This window comes from Pavona decussata, unplaced genomic scaffold, assembly GCF_977016875.1.
Source record: "Pavona decussata unplaced genomic scaffold, jaPavDecu1.1 SCAFFOLD_38, whole genome shotgun sequence".
In the NCBI taxonomy this organism is placed as follows: domain Eukaryota; kingdom Metazoa; phylum Cnidaria; class Anthozoa; order Scleractinia; family Agariciidae; genus Pavona; species Pavona decussata.
The window spans coordinates 1,285,935-1,308,344 of record NW_028145460.1 but is presented as its reverse complement, the minus strand read 5'-3'; the positions used below and the strand labels follow the sequence as shown (position 1 = coordinate 1,308,344).

The following is a 22,410-nucleotide window of genomic DNA, read 5'->3' as shown; positions in this document are numbered from 1 at the left end:
AATACCAAACTGAAGATCATCTCCAGCTTTTTTGAAATAAAACTGTGCTTTGTTATCAATGTGTTGAATAATCTTGCGGAATATCTCCTGATTTTAGCCAACTCGGCCTACGGCCTTGTCGGCTAAGTATCACGATAATTCTTTATAACTGTCAAAATTCCCGCGCGCTGATTGGCTCGTAGCTATTGTCTATAAAGAGTACAGATAGTAAAATGATGTCAGATGTAACGCCCGCTCTCTCAACGGAAAATGAAGCCAATTCCGCTCGAACGTTTACCATGATTTCGTAAAAAGCAAAACGATGACAGTTTATTTTTTATAGTCTACACTCTTGTAGACCTTCTCTGCGAGAAAAGCTTGCTTTCGTCTTTTTCTTTTCTGAGGAGGAGAAAACGCCAAAATCGAGCAAGAAAAAGAAAGGCTCTGCTAGCAGGGTGTTGTAGACCATAAATTGACGCCAAACTTGGCAGTGAAACCGGCCACTCGCCTGCGCCCGGCAGGAGATTCCACTTGAGTTTGGAACATTTTATGACGTCATTTTATGGTCGACGGCAACCTCGTTCTTCACGTCCCTAGGGGAGACCCAGTTCTCGAGTTTTCGCTGCTGGATGTTTTGTTTTCAAGTTTTAGGTGCAACCGTTAGGTTTTTACATGTTTTTAGTTTATCGTTTGCTAGCGTTGGCTCTTTTGATCATGATATTTGAGTTTTTAGATGCATCATTTTCGAGCCTTGAGTGTTTCGTTTTCGAGTATTACGTGTATTATTTTCGAGGATTGCGTATTTTTTCAAGTTTAAGGCGTGTTTTGTTTTCGACGCGTGAACCTTTTTCTCTCCACCACGTAGCGTGTGTATACCGACGATTGCGAACTGCGACGATTTGTGACTGTAAGTGGCGTCGTGGTAAGTTTAAGATGTTGTAAAAGTCTGTTGTATGGCATGAAAACGTAGTCTAGTGTAGTTAAACTCACCCCTCCGTCTTTGTATTCCAAACTACGGTTTCTTAGCTACTCGTAAATTTTGACTTTTAGGACAGTTGATTGTAGAATTGAATAAAATGTAGGCATTGAGTGTTCTGTATATTATGCCACCTTACAACGTCGTGTAACTTTTTATGGTTAATTTCAGTTCCTTTTAGCATGTTTATCAAAATGAAAATCATCATTATTAAGCTGGAAAAAGTGTCTGTTATGGCAGGCTATGCATTTTCTCGTAGCTCCATGGTACACTGAATATTCGTCGTCCGTAGTCAACAGATATCCTGCGATACACGCAATTTGGTGTGCTGGGGAGAAAAATAGCGAAATGAAGATCGTCTAAAGCTGTTTTGAAATAAAACTGTGCTTTGTTAACAATGTGTTGAATAATCTTGCGGAATATCCCCTGAGTTTAGCCAACTCGGAATACGGCCATGTCAGCTAAGGCCCGGTCCATAAGTCGAACTTTACATGAGCCGAACCTAATCATTTGGTTCGGCGCATGTAAAGATCGACGTATGAATCAGTTAGGATCGACAGATTTGTATTTGGGTCGACCCGCCGTTCTATTCGACTGCGCCAGTCGAATAGAACGGCAAAAGTTCGACTTCGATTCAGACGTCGAACTTTTCATGTGCCGAACCAAATGCAAACGTTACGTATAAATTATATAAATTATATCTATCCCAGAGGTCTGTGCTTTCCATCGACTTGGCATGTGCGCAAAGGACTTCATTCTGAACAAGATGGCGGGAAAAGAGGAATGTGCTTGTTCTTCTTGTTTCGAAACAACTGAATATACTTGTCTGAGATGCGGAAGATTAAAAAAAAAAGAATGTATTCTTGAAGTGCACACGCACTTCAAACCGACCGAAACTTTCCAATACAGGCTATATCAAAGGCGAAGCGTCAAGACTTCTCAGAAGAAAATCTTCAAAAACAACATTTGAAGAAAATATTACTCCATTCAAACAGAGATTACGCAACAGAGGTTACCTCGATAACCTTATAAATAAAACTCTTTCAGAAGTCAACCTCCGCGAAAGAATGTCGGCACTACAAAACAAACTCAAAACCCGTTTGTTATGGAATATCGTCCTTCTGTGCCTAACCTAAAACAATTCAGATGAGTAAATACAGGAGCCATAATCAGGGATGGAGACCGTAAGCGTTGGGTCCACACGTCCCCATGAGTTGTACCAAAAAAATTATTTTTAGAAAAAATTGCCCCCCCCCCCCCCACTCACGTCATAAACCCGCGTGAATACACGCAAATTTGCGTGGGGCTACTACCTTATATGTGACACGGAAAGCAGCTGAGAAAAAAAGTCACTAAAGATAAAAAAGTCCTTACCTGTCTGAGTACATGTCCGTAGAGTGTAAGCTTTTTTCATTCATTCAACAGTAGAAACGCACGCAGCGCCACCGGTTTGGCGCCTTTTTGACTTTACTGTGAGAGTCATGTGATCAATAGGCCGCTTATTTCAACTTTTCCCGTCTTCGTTCAATTGTTACCTTTTCTTTGTGAGAGTCTAATTCCTTAAATGTGGGCACTGAGGAGATATTCCCTGGCAGAATTTTAAAATTTGGACGCCATTTTGAACGGGTAGAAAAAAAATTTCAATTTCTCCATGCGCGATCCTGGCCGTTTGCACGCGTGCGCGCACGCGCGTATGGCGCAATTTTTTTCCAAAAATAGATTTTTTGGTACAACACATGGGGACAAGCCCACAAGTCAAAATGGCATCTCGTTACGGTCTCCATCCCTGATTATGGCTCCTGGTAAATGACAGCCTCTGCTAAGGGAGATCTACAAAGACCCTTCCTTACTTTCGTACAGAAAAGGGAGATCTTTGAAAGACGTACTCGTAAGAGCAAATTAGCTTTGAAGGTCATATTCTTCCTATCTCGACCAGTAAGAGCCGTGTTTGGCCTGTCTTTATTATTTTACCAAACAAGCTCTTCCATGTCAGAATTCATCTTTCCCGCCATTTTGAATCTTGTTGAGTGAAAACAACAGCCGCTGACCACGAAAATCTACTTTCTCACTTTAGCTTAAGTAAGTTCGACTTCAGTTAGGTTCGACGTCTGAATCAACTGCCGAACTTAATTATTTGGGTCGACCTTAATAGGTATTAGGTTCGGCTCATGTAAAGTTTGACGTATGAACCGGGCCTAAGTATCAGGATAATTGTTAAGTAACTGTCAAAATTCCCGGCCGCTGATTGGCTCCTAGCTAGTCTATAAAGAGTACAGATAATAAAATGACGTGAGATGTAACGCGCGCGCTCTCTCAACGGGAAAATAAAGCCAATTCCGCTCGTACTTTTACCATGTTTTCGTAAAAAGCAAATCGACAACAGTTTTTTTTTTATAGTCTATACTCTTAAAGACCATAAAATAACGCCATTAAATGTTCAAAACTTGGCAGTCAAACCACTCGCCTACGCCCGGTTGGAGATTCCACTTGAGTTTGGAACATTTTATGACGTCATTTTATGGTCTATGACAACCTCGTTCCCAGGGTCTCTCCTCTTCACGTCCGTGGGACGTGAAGAGGAGAGATCAAGTTCTCGAGTGTTCGCTGCTGGATGTTTTGTTTTCAAGTTTTAGATCCGTTAGGTTTTTACATGTTTTTGGATTATCGTTTGCTAGCGTTGGCTCTTTTGATCATGACATTCGAGTTTTTAGATGCATCATTTTCGAGCCTTGGGTGTTTCGTTTTCGAGATTTACGTGCATCATTTTCGAGCATTGCGTATTTCTCAAGTTTAAGGCGTCTTTTGTTTTCGACGCGTGCACCTTTTTTTCCCCACCACGTACCGTGTGTATTCCGATGATTGCGAACTGCGACGACTTGTGATTGTAATATATAAGTGGCGTCGTGGTAAGTTGAAGATGATTTTAAAGTTTGTTGTATTTATGCCAGTCAAGTATAGAACGACGTCACCCAAAAAAAACATTTAAGGAAATACTTCAAATGTTGTCTCTTGTGTTCCCAGATCGTTTTGTGCTCTTTGAAAGACATATTTGTGTAAGCTATAAGAAATACAGATTGATCTATTAATTTAGCTGAAATTTTAAGTTGCAAAAAAGTTTTAGGAAAGGATATTTTATTGTCCAAATTTACTAGCTGCGAAATGAGCTGGACTTTTAACGCCTTCTTAATGTCATATTTGCTCCCTACGGAAAGGACAGGAATTAGTTTTCTTGTATTACGAAATTTTGAGCTGAAAGTTTGCCGAAGACAACTTTAGATTTTGTGTACGACTAAATCTGAATTTGTGAGGCGATCAAAGCGATCAGAACAAATATCCACCGAAAAGAACCGATGGGTGCCGCCCATGATGGAACTACAACATTCATTCTACTGACAACAAATAACAACTTAACACATTTGTGTCAAAAAGGTTTCATTTGTTTTCACTGCGAAGGGCTGTTTGCTTGTATTATCTCGATATGTCTGTTGGGCCCTCGTTACGAATAAAATCCATAAGGAGGCTAGGGTCCGGGAGGCGACCCAACAATTCATTTCAATTCAATCATTGTTTGGAAGCCGTAAATCACCTCAGAACTCCAGATTTAGTGGTAAAGAAAATCTAAAGTTTTCTTCGAGAAAATACCAGTTCAAAATTACACTCTACTGTAAAACTTATCCTTTCGTTTTCGAAGGGACAAACATGTCGTAAACAACACAAAAAAAAATCGGCTTGCATTTTCGTAAAGCAAACAGCTGCTAGTAAATCTGGAATATAAGATTTTACTAAATTTTCTCGTTGGGTGCCCCTGAGAGGGAATTAGTGGGTTTGATCAAAGCACCACTTATTTTAGTTACAGAACGGATGAAATACGAACGTTGAATACTACGGAACTTCACTTTGTTTGATAAGAAAATTTTGAAATCTAAAGGAGAGAATAGCAACAGAATTATCAACCTTTGTATGGCGAAACACATGGTGATGGAATTCAACAGAACTTTAGCAAAAGGGTCACAAAGGATACATATTTCCTTATTTCTTTTTAAGTTTATTCCTTTCACTCGCGCATGACAGTTTGCTAAATTTACACATGTGTCCGTGTGTTCCGGTTGCGAAAGTTTCATTTTCCGCCTAAGCTTATTCCTCAGTTTCGGCCTTTCTTTCACTGATCTCATATGGAACGAGAACATATTCACTCTGTTCGATAATCATTGTCGTATTGTTCGCTTATATTTATTATTATTTTATATCCCGAACAGAGCTCAGCAGACAATTTATCGAATTCAAAACTCTGTTGAAAAATCAACGCATGAAAACGTAGTCTAGCGTACTTAAACTCACCGCTCCGTCTTTGTATTCCAAACTACGGTTTCTTAGCTACTCGTAAATTTTGACTTTTAGGACAGTTGATTGAAGAATTGAATAAAATGTAGGCATTGAGAGTTCTGTATATTATGCCACCTATATAAATTTCCTCGTATTTGACAATGATGACATGAAGTCTTCGAAACGTCGTGTAACTTTTTATCGTTAATTTCAGTTCCTTTTCCCACGTTTATCAAAATGAAAATCATCCTTATTAAAGCCGAAAAAGCGTCTGCTATCGCAGGCTATGCATTTTCTCGTAGCTCCATGGTGCACTGAATATTCGTCGTCCGTAGTCAACCGATATCCTGCGATACACGCAATTTCTCGTGTCGAAACAGAAGATCGTGTCCTGCTTTTTTGAAATAAAACTGTGCTTTGTCATCAATGTGTTGAATAATCTTGCGGAATATCCCCTGAGTTTAGCTAACACGTCCTACAGCCTTGTCGGCTAAGTATCAGGATAATTGTTTATAACTGTCAGAATTCCCGCGCGCTTATTGGCTCGTAGCTATTGTCTATAAAGAGTACAGATAATAAAATGATGTGAGATGTAACGCGCGCGCTCTTTCAACCGAAAATAAAGCCAATTCCGCTCGTACGTTTACCATGTTTTCATAAAAAGCAAATCGACGACAGTTTTTTTTATATATAGTCTATACTCTTATAGACCATAAATTGACGCTAAACTTGGCAGTGAAACCGGCCACTCGTCTGCGCCCAGCTGGAGATTCCACTTGAGTTTGGGACATTTTATGACGTCATTTTATGGTCTATGACAACCTTGTTCCCAGGGTCTCTCCTCTTCATGTCCCTGGGACTTGAAGAGGAGAGACTCAGTTCTTGAGTTTTCGCTGCTGGATGTTTTGTTTTCAAGTTTTAGGTGCAACCGTTAGGTTTTTACATGTTTTTAGTTTATCGTTTGCTAGCGTTAGCTCTTTTAACCATGATATTCCAGTTTTTAGATGCATCATTTTCCAGCCTTCAGTGTTTCGTTTTCGAGTTGTACGTTTAAGATGCCTTTTTAATGACATATTTGCTCACTACGAAAACGACAGGAATATTAAAGTTTTCAAGTATTACGAAATTTGGAGCTGAGAGTTTGCTGAAGACAGCTTTAAATTTTGTGTACGACTAAAATCCGAGTTTGTGAGGCGATCAAAGCCATCACAACAGATATCGATCGAAATGAACCGTTGGGTGCCGCCCATTATAGAACATTCTAGTGACAACAAATAACAACTTTTAACATAGTTGTGTCAAAATGTTTCATTTGTTTTCACTGCGAAGTGCTGTTTGCTTGTATTATCTCGATGTCTGTTGGGCCCTTGTTACGAATAAAGTTTATAAATAGGGTCCTGAGGCGACCCAACAATTCATTTTGGTCGTAAAAAATCTAAAGTTTTCTTCGGGGAAAAATACTAGCTCAAAATTGCATTCTACTGTAAAACTTATTCCTTTCATTTTCGAAGGGGTAAATATGTCTGTTTACGTCCCAGGGAAGTGAACAGGACTCAGTTCTCGAGTTTTTGCTGCTGGACGTATTGTTTCAAGTTTTAGGTGAAATCGTTAGGTTTTTACATGTTTTTAGTTTATCCTTTCCTAGCGTTGGCTCTTTTAATTATGATATTCGAGTTTTTAGATGCATCATTTTCGAGCCTTGAGTGTTTCGTTTTCGAGTATTACGTGTATTATTTTCGAGGATTGCGTATTTTCTCAAGTTTAAGGCGTCTTTTGTTTTCGACGCGTGCACCTTTTTCTCTCCACCACGTACCGTGTGTATTCCGTTGATTGCGAACTGCGACGATTTGTGACTGTAAGGGGCGTCGTGGTAAGTTTAAGATGATTTAAAAGTTTGTTGCATTTACGCCAGATAAGTATAGAACGGGGTCACCCAACGAGAACATTTAAGGAAAATACTTCAAATGTTGTCTCCCGTGTTCCCAGATCGTTTTGTGCTCTTTGAAAGACATATTTGTGTAAGATATTAGAAATACAGTTTGATCTATTCGAGTGCTTTAGCTAAAATTTTAAGTTGCAAAAATGTTTCAGGAAAGGATATTTTATTGTCCAAATTTACTAGCTACGAAATGAACTGAACTTCTTACGCCTTCTTAATGTCATATTTGCTCACTACGAAAAGGACAGGAATTAGTTTCTAGTATTACAAAATTTTGAGCTAAGAGTTTGTCGAAGACAACTTTAGCTTTTGTGTACGACTAAATCCGCGTTTGTGAGGCGATCAAAGCGATCTGAAAAAAAATCTACTGAAATGAACCTTTGGGTGCCGCCCATGATGGAACTATATCATTCATTTCACTGACAACAAACATTAACAAAACAGTTGTGTCAAAAATGTTTCATTTGTTTTCACCGCGAATTGCTGTTTGCTTGCGTGATCTAGAAATGTCTGTTGAGCCCTTGTTACGAATAAAATCCATAAAGAAGGTCTGGGAGGCGACCCAACAATTCATTTTGGTGGAAATATGTTTGGAAGCCGTAAATCACCTCAGAACTCCGGATTAAGTGTTAAGAAAATTTAAAGTTTTCTTCGGGAAAATACCAGCTCAAAATTACATTCTACTGTAAAACTTATTCCTTTCGTTTTTGAAGGGGCAAATATGCCGTAAACAACACAAAAAAAGTCGGCTAGCATTTTCGTAAAGCAAACAGCTGCTGGTGAATCCGGAAAATAAGATTTTACTAAATTTTCTCGTTGGGTGCCCCTGAGAGGGAATTAGTGGGTTTGATCAAAGCACCACTTATTTTAGTTACAGAACGGATGAAATACGAACGTTGAATACTACGGAACTTCACTTTGTTTGATAAGGAAATTTTGAAATCTAAAGGAGAGAATAGCAACAGAATTACCAACCTTTGTATGGCGAAACACATGATGATGGAATTCAATAGAACTTTAGCAAAAGGGTCACAAAGGATACATATTTCCTTATTTCTTTTTAAGTTCATTCCTTTCACTCGCGCATGACAGTTTGCTAAATTTACACATGTGTCCGTGTGTTCCGGTTGCGAAAGTTTCATTTTCTGCTCAAGCTTATTCTTCAATTTCGGCCTTTCTTTCACTGATCTCATATGGAACAAGCACATATTCACTCTCTTCGATAATCACTGTCGAATTGTTTGCTTATATTTATTATTATTTTGTATCCCGAACAGAGCTCAGCAGACAAATTTTCGAGTTCAAAACTCTATTGAAAATTTAAGGCATGAAAACGTAGTCTAGCGTACTTAAACTCACCGCTCCGTCTTTGTATTCCAAACTACGGTTTCTTAGTTACTTGTAAATTTTGACTTTTAGGACAGTTGTTTGAATAATTGAAAAAATGTAGGCATTGTTTGAAAACAAATATAACAGATCTATCAGTTAAGTGGTAAGACTCCCGACAAAAAAGTTTGATCTGATTTAATTTCTCCTTACAATATCACTTCAAGATCAAACATACAGGTAATTAGAAGATACGAACGGATCACCAAAGATGGCAACAAACATGCGTAAAGCATTTGGGAGAATATACCCGTTGATACTGAGGGTTGAAAGATATTCTGCCGTTTGCTTGTGTTATCCCAAAATGTCTTTTTAGCCCTCGTTACGAAAAACTGAAATCTGTTAAGAGGGAGTTTGTGGGATCGATCAAACCACGGTATGTTTTTGTTATAGAATGATGAAATAAGTAAAATCAAGAGATCTGAAGGAGAAAAAGCAATAGAATTATTACATTAACCTTTGTTTTGCCGAGCGGAAAATGCAGTGAATTTAGCGAGATAGGTCTGGGGTGGATGACCTACAAAAAAGAGAAAAACAAAATTATTCTTACATTTCAAACCAAACAAAGGGAAAGCCCCGTATGTAGTGTGTTGAATTTTTAGTTTTTCTGGCCTCGCTTTGGACGTCTAGTATTTTGTTGTGCTTAACCCATTCAATTGAAAAATACTCTTCAAAATTCTTGAAGTTTTCAAATAACTTCTTCCTATTTTCACCTGCCAGTTTCATTGCACTGCAGGGACGTAATCGGGATTTTTTTTATTTTGGACAGAAGGTGTAATTATAATCAGTCGACGTGCGTTTGATGGGGGATCAGGGGGACTACTAAACAAGAAATGTTTGGAAAAACAAGTTTTACAATGAGGGAATTTCGGTGTCTTTTTAATAGACGACTCGAGTTTTGAATTCTGAGTAATATCATTTGATGATGTTAGTCACGTGGCACATTTCATCCCATTGTAGGCAAGCAAAAACTAATTGATGGATCATAAGTAATATCATTCAGAAACTAGAAAGTAAGCACCATTGAAAAACGTGGAGACGATAGAGAGAACTTAAAAATCACAGAGTCAATAGAAAACACGATACAGCAGCTGAAAAAACGGTTAAACTAAAATAAAGATAAACCGTTATCTGCACTGCACGAAGGATGCTCCAAACGTGAAACGAGGCGGAACTTTAATACAGGCTTTAAGTTTACAAAACCCTACAAGCTTTCGTTGATAAAATTCCGCTTTCTAAAACTTTCTGCAGCTTAAAGTTGAGGCTGAAGGAATCCGAACAGTCCGGGTATAAGCTTACACAAATATGGTTTATAATAATTAAAAGACCACGGAGCGATCTGGGAACGCAGAGTTGACATTTCATATATGTTGTTTACATGTTCTCGTTGAGTGCCCCTGTTGTAATATAAATGTATTTTATGTTCACTAAAACTGGCGTCCTTATCAGTTACTGGCGGTTTTTTGAAAACATGGTGTCCACTCACCACTGGTTTGCCAGTATAACAGCAAACAGCCCCAGACTACTGTGCTTTTGTTTTATTTCAATGGTTTTTAGTTAACACCGTCATGAACAACACAGAAGAAATTATACAGACGATCTTCATTGGTACATGCGTTGCCACATTTCTTGGAAAAACAAGTCGATTTCTACCAGCTATTAAGTTGTGCAAGCAATGTTTGATTATGCTAAACAACAAAGGCCTGGGAAAAGGAAAGGAATTTGGTGAATTAGCATACAGATGTATATACTTATCATTGTTTCAAACTTACTACCTTCATAACGATCAAACAAGTGCGATAGAATGTGGCAGGAAGCTGTTAGACCTTCTGCGCGCATGTGGCAAAAAATCCATAGAAAGCAAGGTAACCTATAAACTGGCAACATTATACCAACTTCAAAGTAAATATCAAGAGGCAAAAAGGCTTTATAAGAAAGCGCTCAGCATCATGATAAAAATAGACGAAAGGCAAGGACAATCCGCGTGTTATGGCAACCTGGGAACTGTCTATGAATCTCTCGGTGAATATGGAAAGGCCGAAACATACTACAACAGCGCACTTGTGATCACAAAAGAAATCGATGACAAACAAGGAGAAGCGAATTGTTATGGGAACCTGGGCGATGTGTATCAATCTCTTGGTGAATATGGAAAGGCCGAAACATTCCACAAGAACGCACTTGTGATCACAAAAGAAATTGGTGACAAACAAAAAGAAGTGACGTGTTATTGCAACCTGGGAAATGTGTATCAATCTCTCTGTAAATATGGAAAGGCCGAAACAAACTACAACAACGCACTTGTGATCACAAAAATAATTGGTTACAAAAAGGGAGAGGCTGCGTGTTATGGGAACCTGGGAGCTGTGTATCAATCTCTCGGTGAATATGGAAAGGCCGAAACATACCACAAGAACGCAGTTGTGATCACAAAAGAAATTGGTGACAAAAAGGGAGAGGCCGCGTGTTATGGGAACCTGGGAGTTGTGTATCAATCTCTCGGTGAATATGGAAAGGCCGAAACATACCAGAAGAACGCACTTGTGATCACTAAAGGAATTGGTGAAAAAAAGGGAGAGGCCGCGTGTTATGGGAACCTGGGAACTGTGTATGAATCTCTCGGTGAATATGGAAAGGCCGCAACATACTACAACAACGCACTTGTGATCACAAAAGAAGTTGGTGACAAACAAAGAGAAGCTGTGTGTTATGGGAGGCTGGGAAATGTGTATCAATCTCTCGGTGAATATGGAAAGGCCGAAACATACCAGAAGAACGCACTTGTGATCAGAAAAGAAATTGGTGACAAAAAGGGAGAGGCCGCGTGTTATGGGAACCTGGGAAAAGTGTATCAATCTCTCTATGAATATGGAAAGGCGGAAACATACTACAACAACGCACTTGTGATCAGAAAAGAAATAGGTGACAAACAAGGAGAAGCTGTGTGTTATGCGAGCCTGGGAACTGTGTATGAATCTCTCGGTGAACATGGAAAAGCCGAAACATACCAGAAGAACGCACTTGTGATCACAAAAAAAATTGGTGACAAACAAGAAGAAGCTGCGTGTTATGGGAACCTGGGAATCGTGTATCAATCTCTCGGTGAATATGGAAAGGCCGAAACATACCAGAAGAACGCACTTGTGATCAGAAAAGAAATTGGTTACAAACAGGGAGAAGCGGCAAGCTATATAAACTTAGGATCGTTGTTTCGTTCTCTTGGTAAATATGCTGAGGCTAAAAAGTATCACGAGAAAGCACTTGCCTTGAGCAGAGAGATAAGATACGTAGCGTACGAGGCTACCGCGCACCTCAACCTTGCATACGACGTCATATCCGAAGGAAGTGTAGATTTACAAGATGATGTGTTCTCAAATCTCTTGGCTTGCATTTACACGTGCGAGAAAATGCGAAGTTTTCTTGCACGCCATGACCAATTTAAGATATCCCTGTTAGACAAGTACAGTCCTTCCTATCAATTACTCAGCGCAATGTATTGTCTTAGTGTGGAAAACCCGAAAGAAGCTCTTTGTGTTCTAGAGCTTGGACGAGGCAGAGCTCTGGCAGACTTAATCTCGGGTCAGTATTGTGCACAAGAACGAATATCAGTCAATCCGCTGTCATGGCCTGACATTGAAAGGATCGTGAAAAAAGAAAATGACTGTAACTGTCTATACATTTCATATTATTCCCAAGAAATGTTTTTGTGGGTCCTTAAAGGAAACAAACCAACATTTTTCCGTAAAGTAAACGTCAACGAATGTTTTGTTCAAAAGGGAATGGAAAGAGATGTTCAGGAAGTTTTCAGTGAACAAACCTTCAGAAGGTTTAATGTCCTCCGTCACGATCAAGAGCACTACGAAGATCGATCACTGTTTTTTTCAAAAGCCGGTGACTCAACACATGAAACATCGGAGAAAGGAAGCTCGGCCGCTTTTCGCCCAATAGAGACCGAGGAAGAGGAAAACCTTCAACCCGTTCCAACCCTAGCCGAGTGTTACCAAATGATCATCGCTCCCGTGGCTAACTTGCTTGACGAACCTGAAATCGTAATTGTTCCTGATCGCGCCTTGTACAAGGTTCCATTCGCAGCATTAAAGGATGAAAGTGACAAATACCTGTCACAGAATTACAGAATCCGCATTGTTCCTTCTTTGTCGACTCTCGGGCTCATTCAGGACAGTCCAGCAGATTATCACAGTCAGACCGGAGCACTGATAGTGGGCGATCCGGACGTTGGGGACGTGCTTTACAAGGGACGCCTCGAGAATCCTTGTCGCTTGCTCTCTGCAAGAAAGGAAGCGGAGATGATAGCAGAACTTCTCGGAGCTGAGCCTTTGTTAGAGGAGCGAGCAACTAAACAAGCAGTCCTTCAGATGATACCCTCTGTAAGTCTGATTCATTTTGCTGCTCATGGTCATGCCGAAAGAGGAGAAATTGCTCTTGCCCCTCAACGCCACAATAACGCGACTCCATGCGAGAAAGACTACCTATTGACAATGGATGACATTTCACAAGTTCAACTGCGAGCAAAACTTGTTGTACTCAGCTGTTGCCACAGCGCACAAGGACATGTTAAAGCTGAGGGAGTTGTTGGAATCGCTCGGGCGTTCTTAGGATCCGGTGCACGCTCAGTGTTGGTGGCCCTGTGGGCCATACCAGACAAAGCAACAGAGCAGTTAATGAGTCGTTTCTACAAACACCTGGTTCGTGGGGAAAGTGCCAGTGAGTCTCTTCACCAGGCCATGAAGTGGATGAGAAGTAACGGCTATGCTGACTTGGAGAACTGGGCGCCTTTCATGCTGATTGGGGATAATGTGACGTTTGATTTCGGAAAGTAAAGGTTAGTTTTATCAATAAGTTTTATTATTATTGGTGTTGAATGAATTATTCAAGAAAAGTGTCCTATTCTCTTGGAAACACTCACGGTTCTGTAACAGAAAACCAAAAGGTACTGATTATTATTGGACTTTCTTATTCCGTGATTTTTGAACATCATGATAGGATAAACAACATATCTACCTTTATTGAGTTAAGGACGGTGCCTACTATTGTTACTGCGCATACGTTCTGCGCAACTTAAGATACTCGGGTTTCCTATGGGTGGTGCCTGCTAATACAGGAAAAATTTTTCGCGGTTTAAAACTATACGGAGAAAACACAACGTAGCATGTGCTTTTGGTATCCCAAAAGAATTTGGGGATAACTATGCATTTTTCAGAGATAATCAAGCTTCAATTTAGAAAAAAAATCCCATACATTGCTTTATATTTTGGCACTTTTTAAAAATACTGTTGCTTAATTACCTCTGAAAAATACGTGGTTTCCCCCAATTTTCTTTTTGGATTCCAATAGGCCTTGCTAAGATCTACTTTTCCCGCATAGTCATAAGCCGCACAAAAATGCTTCTTTATCATTAGGCACCGTCCTTAACTTAAATTTTTATCAAGAACACAATTCCTCTTATACCGCTTTATAAACGGCGTTCCGTTCATTCTGTTTTTGAGAGTTACATAAATGGAATACTACTGATTTAGTGTATTTGCTGATATCTAAAATGTACTAGAAAAAAATCTTCAACAAATACAGGGGTAGCGTGGTGGGAGGAGATAAACAATTGGAACTCCATTTTATAGAATGATTATTAAATCCATTTAATCATAGTACAAAGGTTACAGGACTATCAGAGTTAGCGAAGTAGTATTGTAACTAGCAGGCTTGCGATCCGGCGCAGTAATTGAATTAGCAGTAGATAAGTTGACTAAGAACGGTTTCAAAAAGTTCTTTTCGAACCCAACTTGAAGAGACACCTTTAATTCCCAAGCCCTCCAGTTTGGTAGTTATGCGCCAGAGCTAGTAATTATTTAAAATGACAGGTTTCAACACTAACCCTAAAATAAGACATTTGTTTATCACTTGCAGGTGTCTTGCCCAGGCCATCCGCCGAGGAATGCCCGACAAAACAGAACATTATTTCGAAGAAGGACATCAGTAACTTGGACAGTAAACCAAAGTGGAATCACTGCACTTGGGCTGAAAGCATTGACTTATCACAGTTGTATTATATAGGTAGAAGGTAGACACAGTGCGTTTTCAAACTTACACAACTGAATGTGTGACAAAACCAACTAAATCGTCAATCATGTTGAAGGTCTAAATCGTCAATCATGTTGAAGGTCTCAAGAGTAATAAGATCAGGAGATGTTAGTTCCCATGCTTAGAGCGGTTTTCGATGAAGTATCGAAAGGAATTCGCATGTACCTTACTACGCTCCGTCATCGGGTCTGCAAAACCCGCTCCACTTTCTCAGCCAAGAAGAGGGCGAAACCAATCGTGCCGCTTGCTCGCGTTTCCCCGCGCTTGGTTCTGGCTATCTGTATTTTTTTCGTATTCTGATTGGTGCATTGCGCTGTTTACATCTGTTGTGATTGGTCAGAGTGATCACTTAGAAATATTTACTTTCTCGTTAGTGGATTGGAATTCCCACTACTTTTTGTTAATATCGAATATTTACGGTAATTCATTTTTTGAAGGAGACAAATTTGATGATATTTTGTAGTTTTAAAGCAAAAGTATGTTTACTCAGTCACTTTCGAATACAGGAAACATAAAAGTGTTTTGTATATATACGCAGTTGCAAAATCGAATGTTGTCTGGTGACACAGATAACACAGTATTGTTCTTTATTATTCTCTTTACGTTTTTTGCGTATTCCCCTTGTTGAACACCTTCGGCTTTAATAATCGCATTTTAGTGCATGAAATCTAGAATAATTAAACACCTCTCAGAGAGAAAAGACAGTCCGGGCAGTGGGACCCAACGAGAACACAGTAGTAAAATACGTAAAATGTTGTCGCCTGTTTTCCCAGATCGTTTTCTGTCCATTTAAGGACAAAGACGCTTTAGCATAAAATCTAAATTGCAGAAATTTTTAGGGAATGGAATATTATGAATCCTGAAAGTTTCTAGCTGATGTTGGTTTTTCGAAAATTTTAGTTGACATTTTTTCGCAGTTTTAACGACATATTTGTCACTTCGAAAACGAAAGGAATTATTTTCCAGTGGTACGAAATTTTGAGTTGACATTTTTACCAAGAAAATTTTCGATCTTCTTCACAACTAAATCCGAGTTTCTGAGGCGATTGAGGCCATTCGAACAGATATCCACCGAAATGAACCGATGGTTGCCCTGATCACCAAATGTCCATCGTTGAAGACAATTATTTAGAAAACTTAGCTCTCTCACTGTCGAGGGCGCGTCAGTGATTTTGTTTTTGATGAACATTTTAAAACAGCCTGAATATGGTAGAGAGCTTTCAGCAAGATTCCTTTACATAGGGGGAAATGTTGATATTTGACGACGATACATTTCAGCGAAGACAGTAGCATATGTTTGCAGTCAAACAGTTGCCATAAAGTAAGCATTAAAGTGCTACTATGACGAAATTCGCGTCTTTCAAATCTAACCATTTTAAAACATAAACAAGTAGTCTGTACGAGAAGAAGAATGCTGTTTACTATTTTCAAATATCTCTTTTTGTTCCAGAGATATTCAAATTTTTAAAATATGCAAATTAGCCATATGATGACGTCATAATATCAACCGAATTTTATTCAAATATTATGAAAAAAGATCTGTCAGCCAATTTGTATCAGAAATGCTTGATTCTTTGCAGTGACATTGTTCTAGGTGTGCTCCACAATATGAGCTTATCAACTTAGTTACCATGGCAACATACTGGGTTCCAGTCCTCCCTGATACCTAAGGCTTTGCTGGCCACCGTTGGCGATCTGTTTTGATATTTGCCAATGGTGCCCCATCTGCATGATCCAGCAAGCGTATAAATATCTTAGGTCGAGTTCGTGGCCTTGTGAAATGTGTTTCAAGCTGAAAATCACCAAAATATTGAAATCAGGTTGGAGGGGAATGGAAAAGAGTGAGTTGCCATGGGAACCGATTTTCTTTATAGCTGTAGGTGTATTGCCTTTAGGAATTTTAGCCTGCCAGGTTTCAATGGTCTCTGCTGTAAATTGACTGAGATAGCTCTATTTATATGCTTGATGTTATGTTGAGTTGATACTATGACGTCATCAGTCCTCTCATTTACATATTTTACACATTTTTTAAAGTTAAATATCTCCGGAACCAATGCAGATATTAAGAAACGGTATAATTCTAATACCTATAATTCTATTTTCTATAATTTTATGTGATAACGTTTAAAATTCAAGACGTGAAAATTTGATCACAGTAGCACTTTTAATTAAAGTATCTTTCAATAATCTGTACAGGTGTTTAACTGATAATATTTTAATAAATATTTTTGGTAACTTTAGATGTCAAAGTCCTCTCATTCCCAAAATATTGCATTTTGATTTTCCAATATAGAGCATCCTGGCTAATAGAAACAGCTGTTAGCTTTACTTTGTAATGCAGGCCGGTTGCCAGATCAAATCTTTATGATGTAATACTAAGTTAAGTAAAAATTGGGGAAAGTGATATGCGTAAAAAGGGCAACACAAAAGATGCTCCTTTCCTTGAGCACATTTATTTTTCTTTTATCGTATTGTTCCTTCGCAGAAATTCCAATATTTGGAACCCTCCATCCGCAAAACGCAAGTGCTTGCCGTATACATAGCACAACTTGACCAAATTTGACATCACGGTAGGAAAAAAGAAATTACTCGGCACTCAATACTGATAACACATACAACTACCATGGCTGGTAATCGTTAAACTTTTTCTACTTAATAGAAACAAGACCCTTGCAGTTATTTACGCAACTTAAGCAGTTGCGAAAAGAAAACCTGAAAAAATTTTAATCTTTCACCCGCAGTTCAAATATATGCTTCAGATATTCATATTCAAACTTTTTCTACTGTTAAAAACGTTCCGTAAAACATATTTTGTATTGGAAGGTCTTAACTAAATTCCAAATGCTGTTAATGCGCTGCATGAGCTTGGACATTTTACCAAGGTAACTCACCTCGGATGCCACTACACTGGTTGGGGGACTACTTTCGACCTCTTCGTGTATGCTAAATAAAACATCCTTGAAGCTTGGGAGGATTTTACGCGAATCATTAGGTTTTATCATTCATCGCCTTAATACTGAGAAACCGGAAAACTAGCTCGACAAAGTTAATCGTTTGTTTCGTTTTTAGCTAATTTAAGTTACCTATTAGGTCTACTAAAAGCCTTTGTTTTAGTTTCTCTTCTCTTGATATACTTTTGCGATTTGTCTGAAACAAGTTTTTAATTTTGCCTTCTATCCAGTATTCCAGTGCTTTGCAGTTTTTACCAGCCAAATGGCTGATGGAGGCGCACTGAAACTTGCCAGCCAAAAGCTAACATTTTACAAGAGTGTGAGTCATAAGCGTTTCACACTCAAGTTTCCTTCGGCATTTAAAATCCTTAAGAAATACCAAGAAAAACTTTAAAAAAGCGTTCAAAGCCTGAAAAAATGTCTGGTCTCGTAGGCTGTGCATTTTCTCGTAGCTCCAGTTTTACCAAGTTACACAGAAAAGGTCTTCGTGAATTTTCGAACTCTTATGGATACGCCCCCGAGCAAATGGGAAAGATGACGGCCTGTTGTATTCGCAGGCCAACCTGTTTCCAATAAAGCAGGTATTTGTAAGTGCCATACAAACCTTGCATCCTAAAAATTAAAAGTGAATCCACGTCTTGGTGCTAAACCAGGCTAATGGTTCACTAATATTTATTCTTCAAAATCACAGTAGCATACCTGCATCAACTCACAATTCGTCGTACCCTTTACAACAGGCGTTGTTTTTTTTTGTGTGTGTTTTTCAGGCGAGTGGAGGTAAGCGCGACTAACGCGCGACGCGCGCTCCGCACTCGCCTCGAGCTAACCATCGCTCGCCCGAAAAAGGGGAAAAAAACATATTCTGCGGCTAAGTTCCTCGCCACACAAAAACTTACAGAAAAAGAAACCCATTGTTGTCTGGGAAGCCTTAAATAGACAATTATGATTGGCTTGAAAGCTTTATCAATTCAGATAATCAAACCAAACCCATACACGCTATCTCTTAACACTCTTTTGCGGGGGATTAGCCGGGTTCACCTCAACAACGATCCAACAGCTTTTTCAGTTACTCTTCTTTATTACTCTGACAAGAGTTCAGCTTACTCTGCTCAACAATCACTTCTCTGCTAAAACTAGATGGCACCCATTTTTATACTGACTCGACAACCATCTGCTTAACGCAAACTAAATCTTACGCAAGCCTTCTGTGATTGGCTGCAAGAAACTTATTTGCATCCGTGCCTTCGATCTATTAGTCAAGTCAAAGACATCTTTCTAGAGAAATATCACCACGAAGGTTGGGTTGTCCAGTCAATACAAAACAAGGAGACCAATATAAAAATTACAAGGTTCAGACTTATACAATCAGGTTTCACAAAGATAATCTGAAAAACAGTAAAAGTTGTTGTTTAAACATTGTACAAGAAGTCGATTCGTTGAAGGTGTTAGCCTTCTTCATCGAAGATGATTGGTTAAAAGTTTCCATAAATTAAATGAGTACATGGTCAACAAAATCGAAAGTTCGAATTATACATTCAGTACGTGGCTAATAGCAAAATTACAACAATAGATATTTATCTTCACAATCACTCTAAGACCAAAGTATTTACTTTCAAAAACACCTTATATTACGGACATTATTATTTAGATATCTTCATATTTAAAATGAACATCAACTACCATGAATTCGGTAAAAGAACCCAAGAAAATCAACCAAAATTGACTAAAAATAAGAACAGTAACAATTTCCTGGAATAAACCGTCGAAAGGTCAAGTCGAGGAAAAACTTATGAAAAGTAAGGTAAACAAGGTGTTATCTTTTGTAGGAAACTTAATTGAAAATATTTTTACGAACATAAGTGCTTCCGCGGAAACATACAGCTGCTCATACCGAATTCATGACAGGAGAATTTATACATTAATTACATCCATTTTGAAATCACTTGTGATCTTTGGAATCTGATTGGTCCAAAATGATGCAATTTATTCCCAAATTGCACCATTTCTTGCTCTAAATTGCATCCTTTCTTTAGCCCATCAAAATGGAAAGGAAGTAACACAAATAGAATATTAATATTGACAATGATACTCTGTGATTTCAAAATGGATGTAATTAAGTGGTAATTTACCTTCGTGTCGTGCAATTTTGGTCTGAAATCATACTTGTGATTTCAAATCAAACTCGCGCTGCGCGCTCGTTTGATTTTGAAATCACGCGTATGATTTCAGACCAAATTGCACTCCACTCAGTTCAATTACCAATATTAATCACACATTAAGAACATCTAAGTCGAACTACAAGGTATTATTTCTAGAGAGCTGCATAACGAGTCAACCGGTCTTTTTTTCTGTGATATTCCCAACACCGAAATATAATTTGTAATAAGTCCAAACACCAAATAAAATTCCTTTAACTATTTTAACCCCAAATAATTGTGCTGTAAATATTTTTCATAATTGTCAATTTTTATCATCTAACAGATCACGCAAAATAAAATAAAAACCTTTGTACTGTTTCCGACATGGTAAAAATTAATCCGTAATCCCTTAAACTATTAATTCGTTACGCAAGTGAGACCGCAAACAGACTAGATAGACAGCCAGCTGGTTATTCCACTCAGTAAACATACAAAGGACAGCGTCTACTCTTAACGCACCACAGAAATTTGTGTCAGGGAGTCACAACAGAGTTAACCAAGTCAGCAAATATGAATACCACGATAAATGGATCAAACAACTGCAATCCTCTTAATTCTACAACAACAGTAATTGGAAAAACCGTCGGTTACTGCATAATCGCTGTGGTTTCACTGGTCGGAAACTGTTTTATTGGAATGATTTTTTTACAGAACTCAGGCAATGAGAACACCTGTAAACTTTTACATCGTAAATATGGCCATGTCTGACTTGCTGTATCCAATTTTCTTCATCCCGGGAGCCATAATAGCGATACACACCGAAGCTTGGCTTATTGGTGGTCCCATTGGTGAAGGCTCGTGTAAGATATTCACCGGCTTTATAGCGGCTGTTTCCAGTGCCGTTTCTATTGAGAGCTTGGTTCTTATAACAGTGGATCGATTCAGAGCTGTTATGTTCCCGCTTCGTTCTCCACTCATCAATTCAAAGCTATGCCCCTACGTGATCCTCGCTACGTGGGTTGTCGCGATTGCTATCTGCTCGCCATTTTTATCCGCCTACGAACTCGTTAAATACCAAGGAAAGCTGATGTGTCTGAGCCGCTGGGAAGGGATCCCTAAAGATTCATCAACCAGCAAGTCATATATCTTATCATTGTTTGCAGTATTATTTTACATTCCTTTCATCTTATTAGCATTAATGTATACCGCCATCCTTTTCAAACTGAAGTCACAGAAGATTCCTGGTGAACAATCCGACAGTGGTGCCAATGAAGAGTCTCTTTTTTCCAGCCAGGTTGATATGGATACAGACTCCCTTTGGGGTGGTGGCCTTGTTTTATTTATACCTCCACAACCTTGCGGTCTTTTCTCTCCTTGAGTGACAGAAGGCATCCTTACTTTCCTCCATCTTGAAAAAAGTGGCGTTTTCACCTCGGAACGGTGGTCATATAGCAGAAATTGGTCACATGATTTTGACGTGGCAGATTTTGATTCGCTAAAGAAAATCTACCTTAATTTGATTGGGCAATCTCGATCAGTTTTTCTGCCAATCAAAAGCCGAGTTATTTTCTGATGAGACTACAGCCAATCAGGGGCTACATTTTTCATCCAATCAGAGGCAGATTTATATTTATGTCACTTTAAGACAAATACGGGCCACATTTTTCCATCCAATCGGAAGTCAAGTTATTTTTTGCCCTAAAATTCAGCCAATGAAGAGTCTCTTTTTTCCAGCCAATCAGAAGCCAGGTTGATATGAATACAGACTCCCTTTGGGGTGGTGGCCTTTTTGGAAAAGCCGGCTAAAACAAACAGAAAGGTGCTAAAGATGGCCATTGCTATCGTGTTAGTGTTTATAATATGCTGGTTACCAGGAAGCATCATTACCTTGCTAGTTTTATTGGCATGGGACAGGTCTCCTTGTAGTATCTTACGCTACTCGTTTCTTGCTTACTTCGTATCTCACGCAAATTGTGCTATAAACCCTTGTGTTTGTTTTAGTTTTAGCGGAAACTATCGCTAAGGGCTTAAGAGACTGTTTAACTGTTTCACATCGTTGTAGCTGGAGGGTAAACGTTTAAAATCCAGATATAACGTACCATGTGAAAATATGTTCGCCGGCGAAGACTAATAAACGAATATTTCTTGCTGGCTGTTTCATCAGTTTTAGTTAGAGGGAAACTTTCAGATAGCGCTAACACGTCGTATAAAGGGAAAAAAAAGTGGAAAAAGCTAAGAGCTGGTGCAGCAAGAATGGTGGAGCAGAGAATTAACAGCTGCAGTTTATGTGAAAAAGCTAACGTGAACCCATGAATGAAATGAAACAAGGGCTGAAAAATGCGCCTGCTCTCGAAGTCCTGTCCTTTCGCGACCAATTCAACTATTAATTCGTTACGCAATCAGACTAGATAGACAGCCAGCTGGTTATTTGACTTAGTATACGTTCAAAAGACAGCGCCTGCGCTCAACAAACCACAGAAATTTGTGTCAGGGAGTCGCAAGAGAGTTAACGAAGTCAGCAAACATGAATACAACGATAAATGGATCAAACAACTGCAATCCTCTGAATTCTACAGCGACAGTTATTGGAAAAATCGTTCTTTACTGCATAATCGCTGCAGT

At 38.9% G+C, this 22,410-nt stretch overlaps 2 protein-coding genes across 2 annotated transcripts; both read left to right on the top strand.

Annotated features, from left to right (window-relative positions):
- Nucleotides 1-10,171: 10,171 nt before the first annotated feature.
- LOC146483490 (uncharacterized) lies at nucleotides 10,172-16,049 on the top strand. Its single transcript, XM_085105600.1, has 3 exons — nucleotides 10,172-10,468; nucleotides 10,880-13,446; nucleotides 14,526-16,049. Exons 1-2 carry the CDS (start codon nucleotides 10,172-10,174, stop codon nucleotides 13,442-13,444), a joined length of 2,862 nt encoding a protein of 953 aa, XP_084961726.1. The 3' UTR covers nucleotides 13,445-13,446; nucleotides 14,526-16,049.
- A 4,493-nt stretch (nucleotides 16,050-20,542) lies between these two features.
- On the top strand, nucleotides 20,543-21,166 carry LOC146483489 (neuropeptide SIFamide receptor-like). The gene has a single exon (XM_085105599.1). It carries the CDS (start codon nucleotides 20,543-20,545, stop codon nucleotides 21,164-21,166), a length of 624 nt encoding a protein of 207 aa, XP_084961725.1.
- Nucleotides 21,167-22,410: the final 1,244 nt, after the last annotated feature.

Bases quoted from the DNA above. Each gene is read 5' to 3' on its own strand.
- LOC146483490 (XM_085105600.1), top strand. From the start codon at position 10,172: ATGAACAACACAGAAGAAATTATACAGACGATCTTCATTGGTACATGC. The intron at 10,469-10,879 runs GTAACCTATAAA...AAATATGGAAAG, and splicing joins AAAAATCCATAGAAAGCAAG to GCCGAAACAAACTACAACAA.
- LOC146483489 (XM_085105599.1), top strand. From the start codon at position 20,543: ATGGCCATGTCTGACTTGCTGTATCCAATTTTCTTCATCCCGGGAGCC.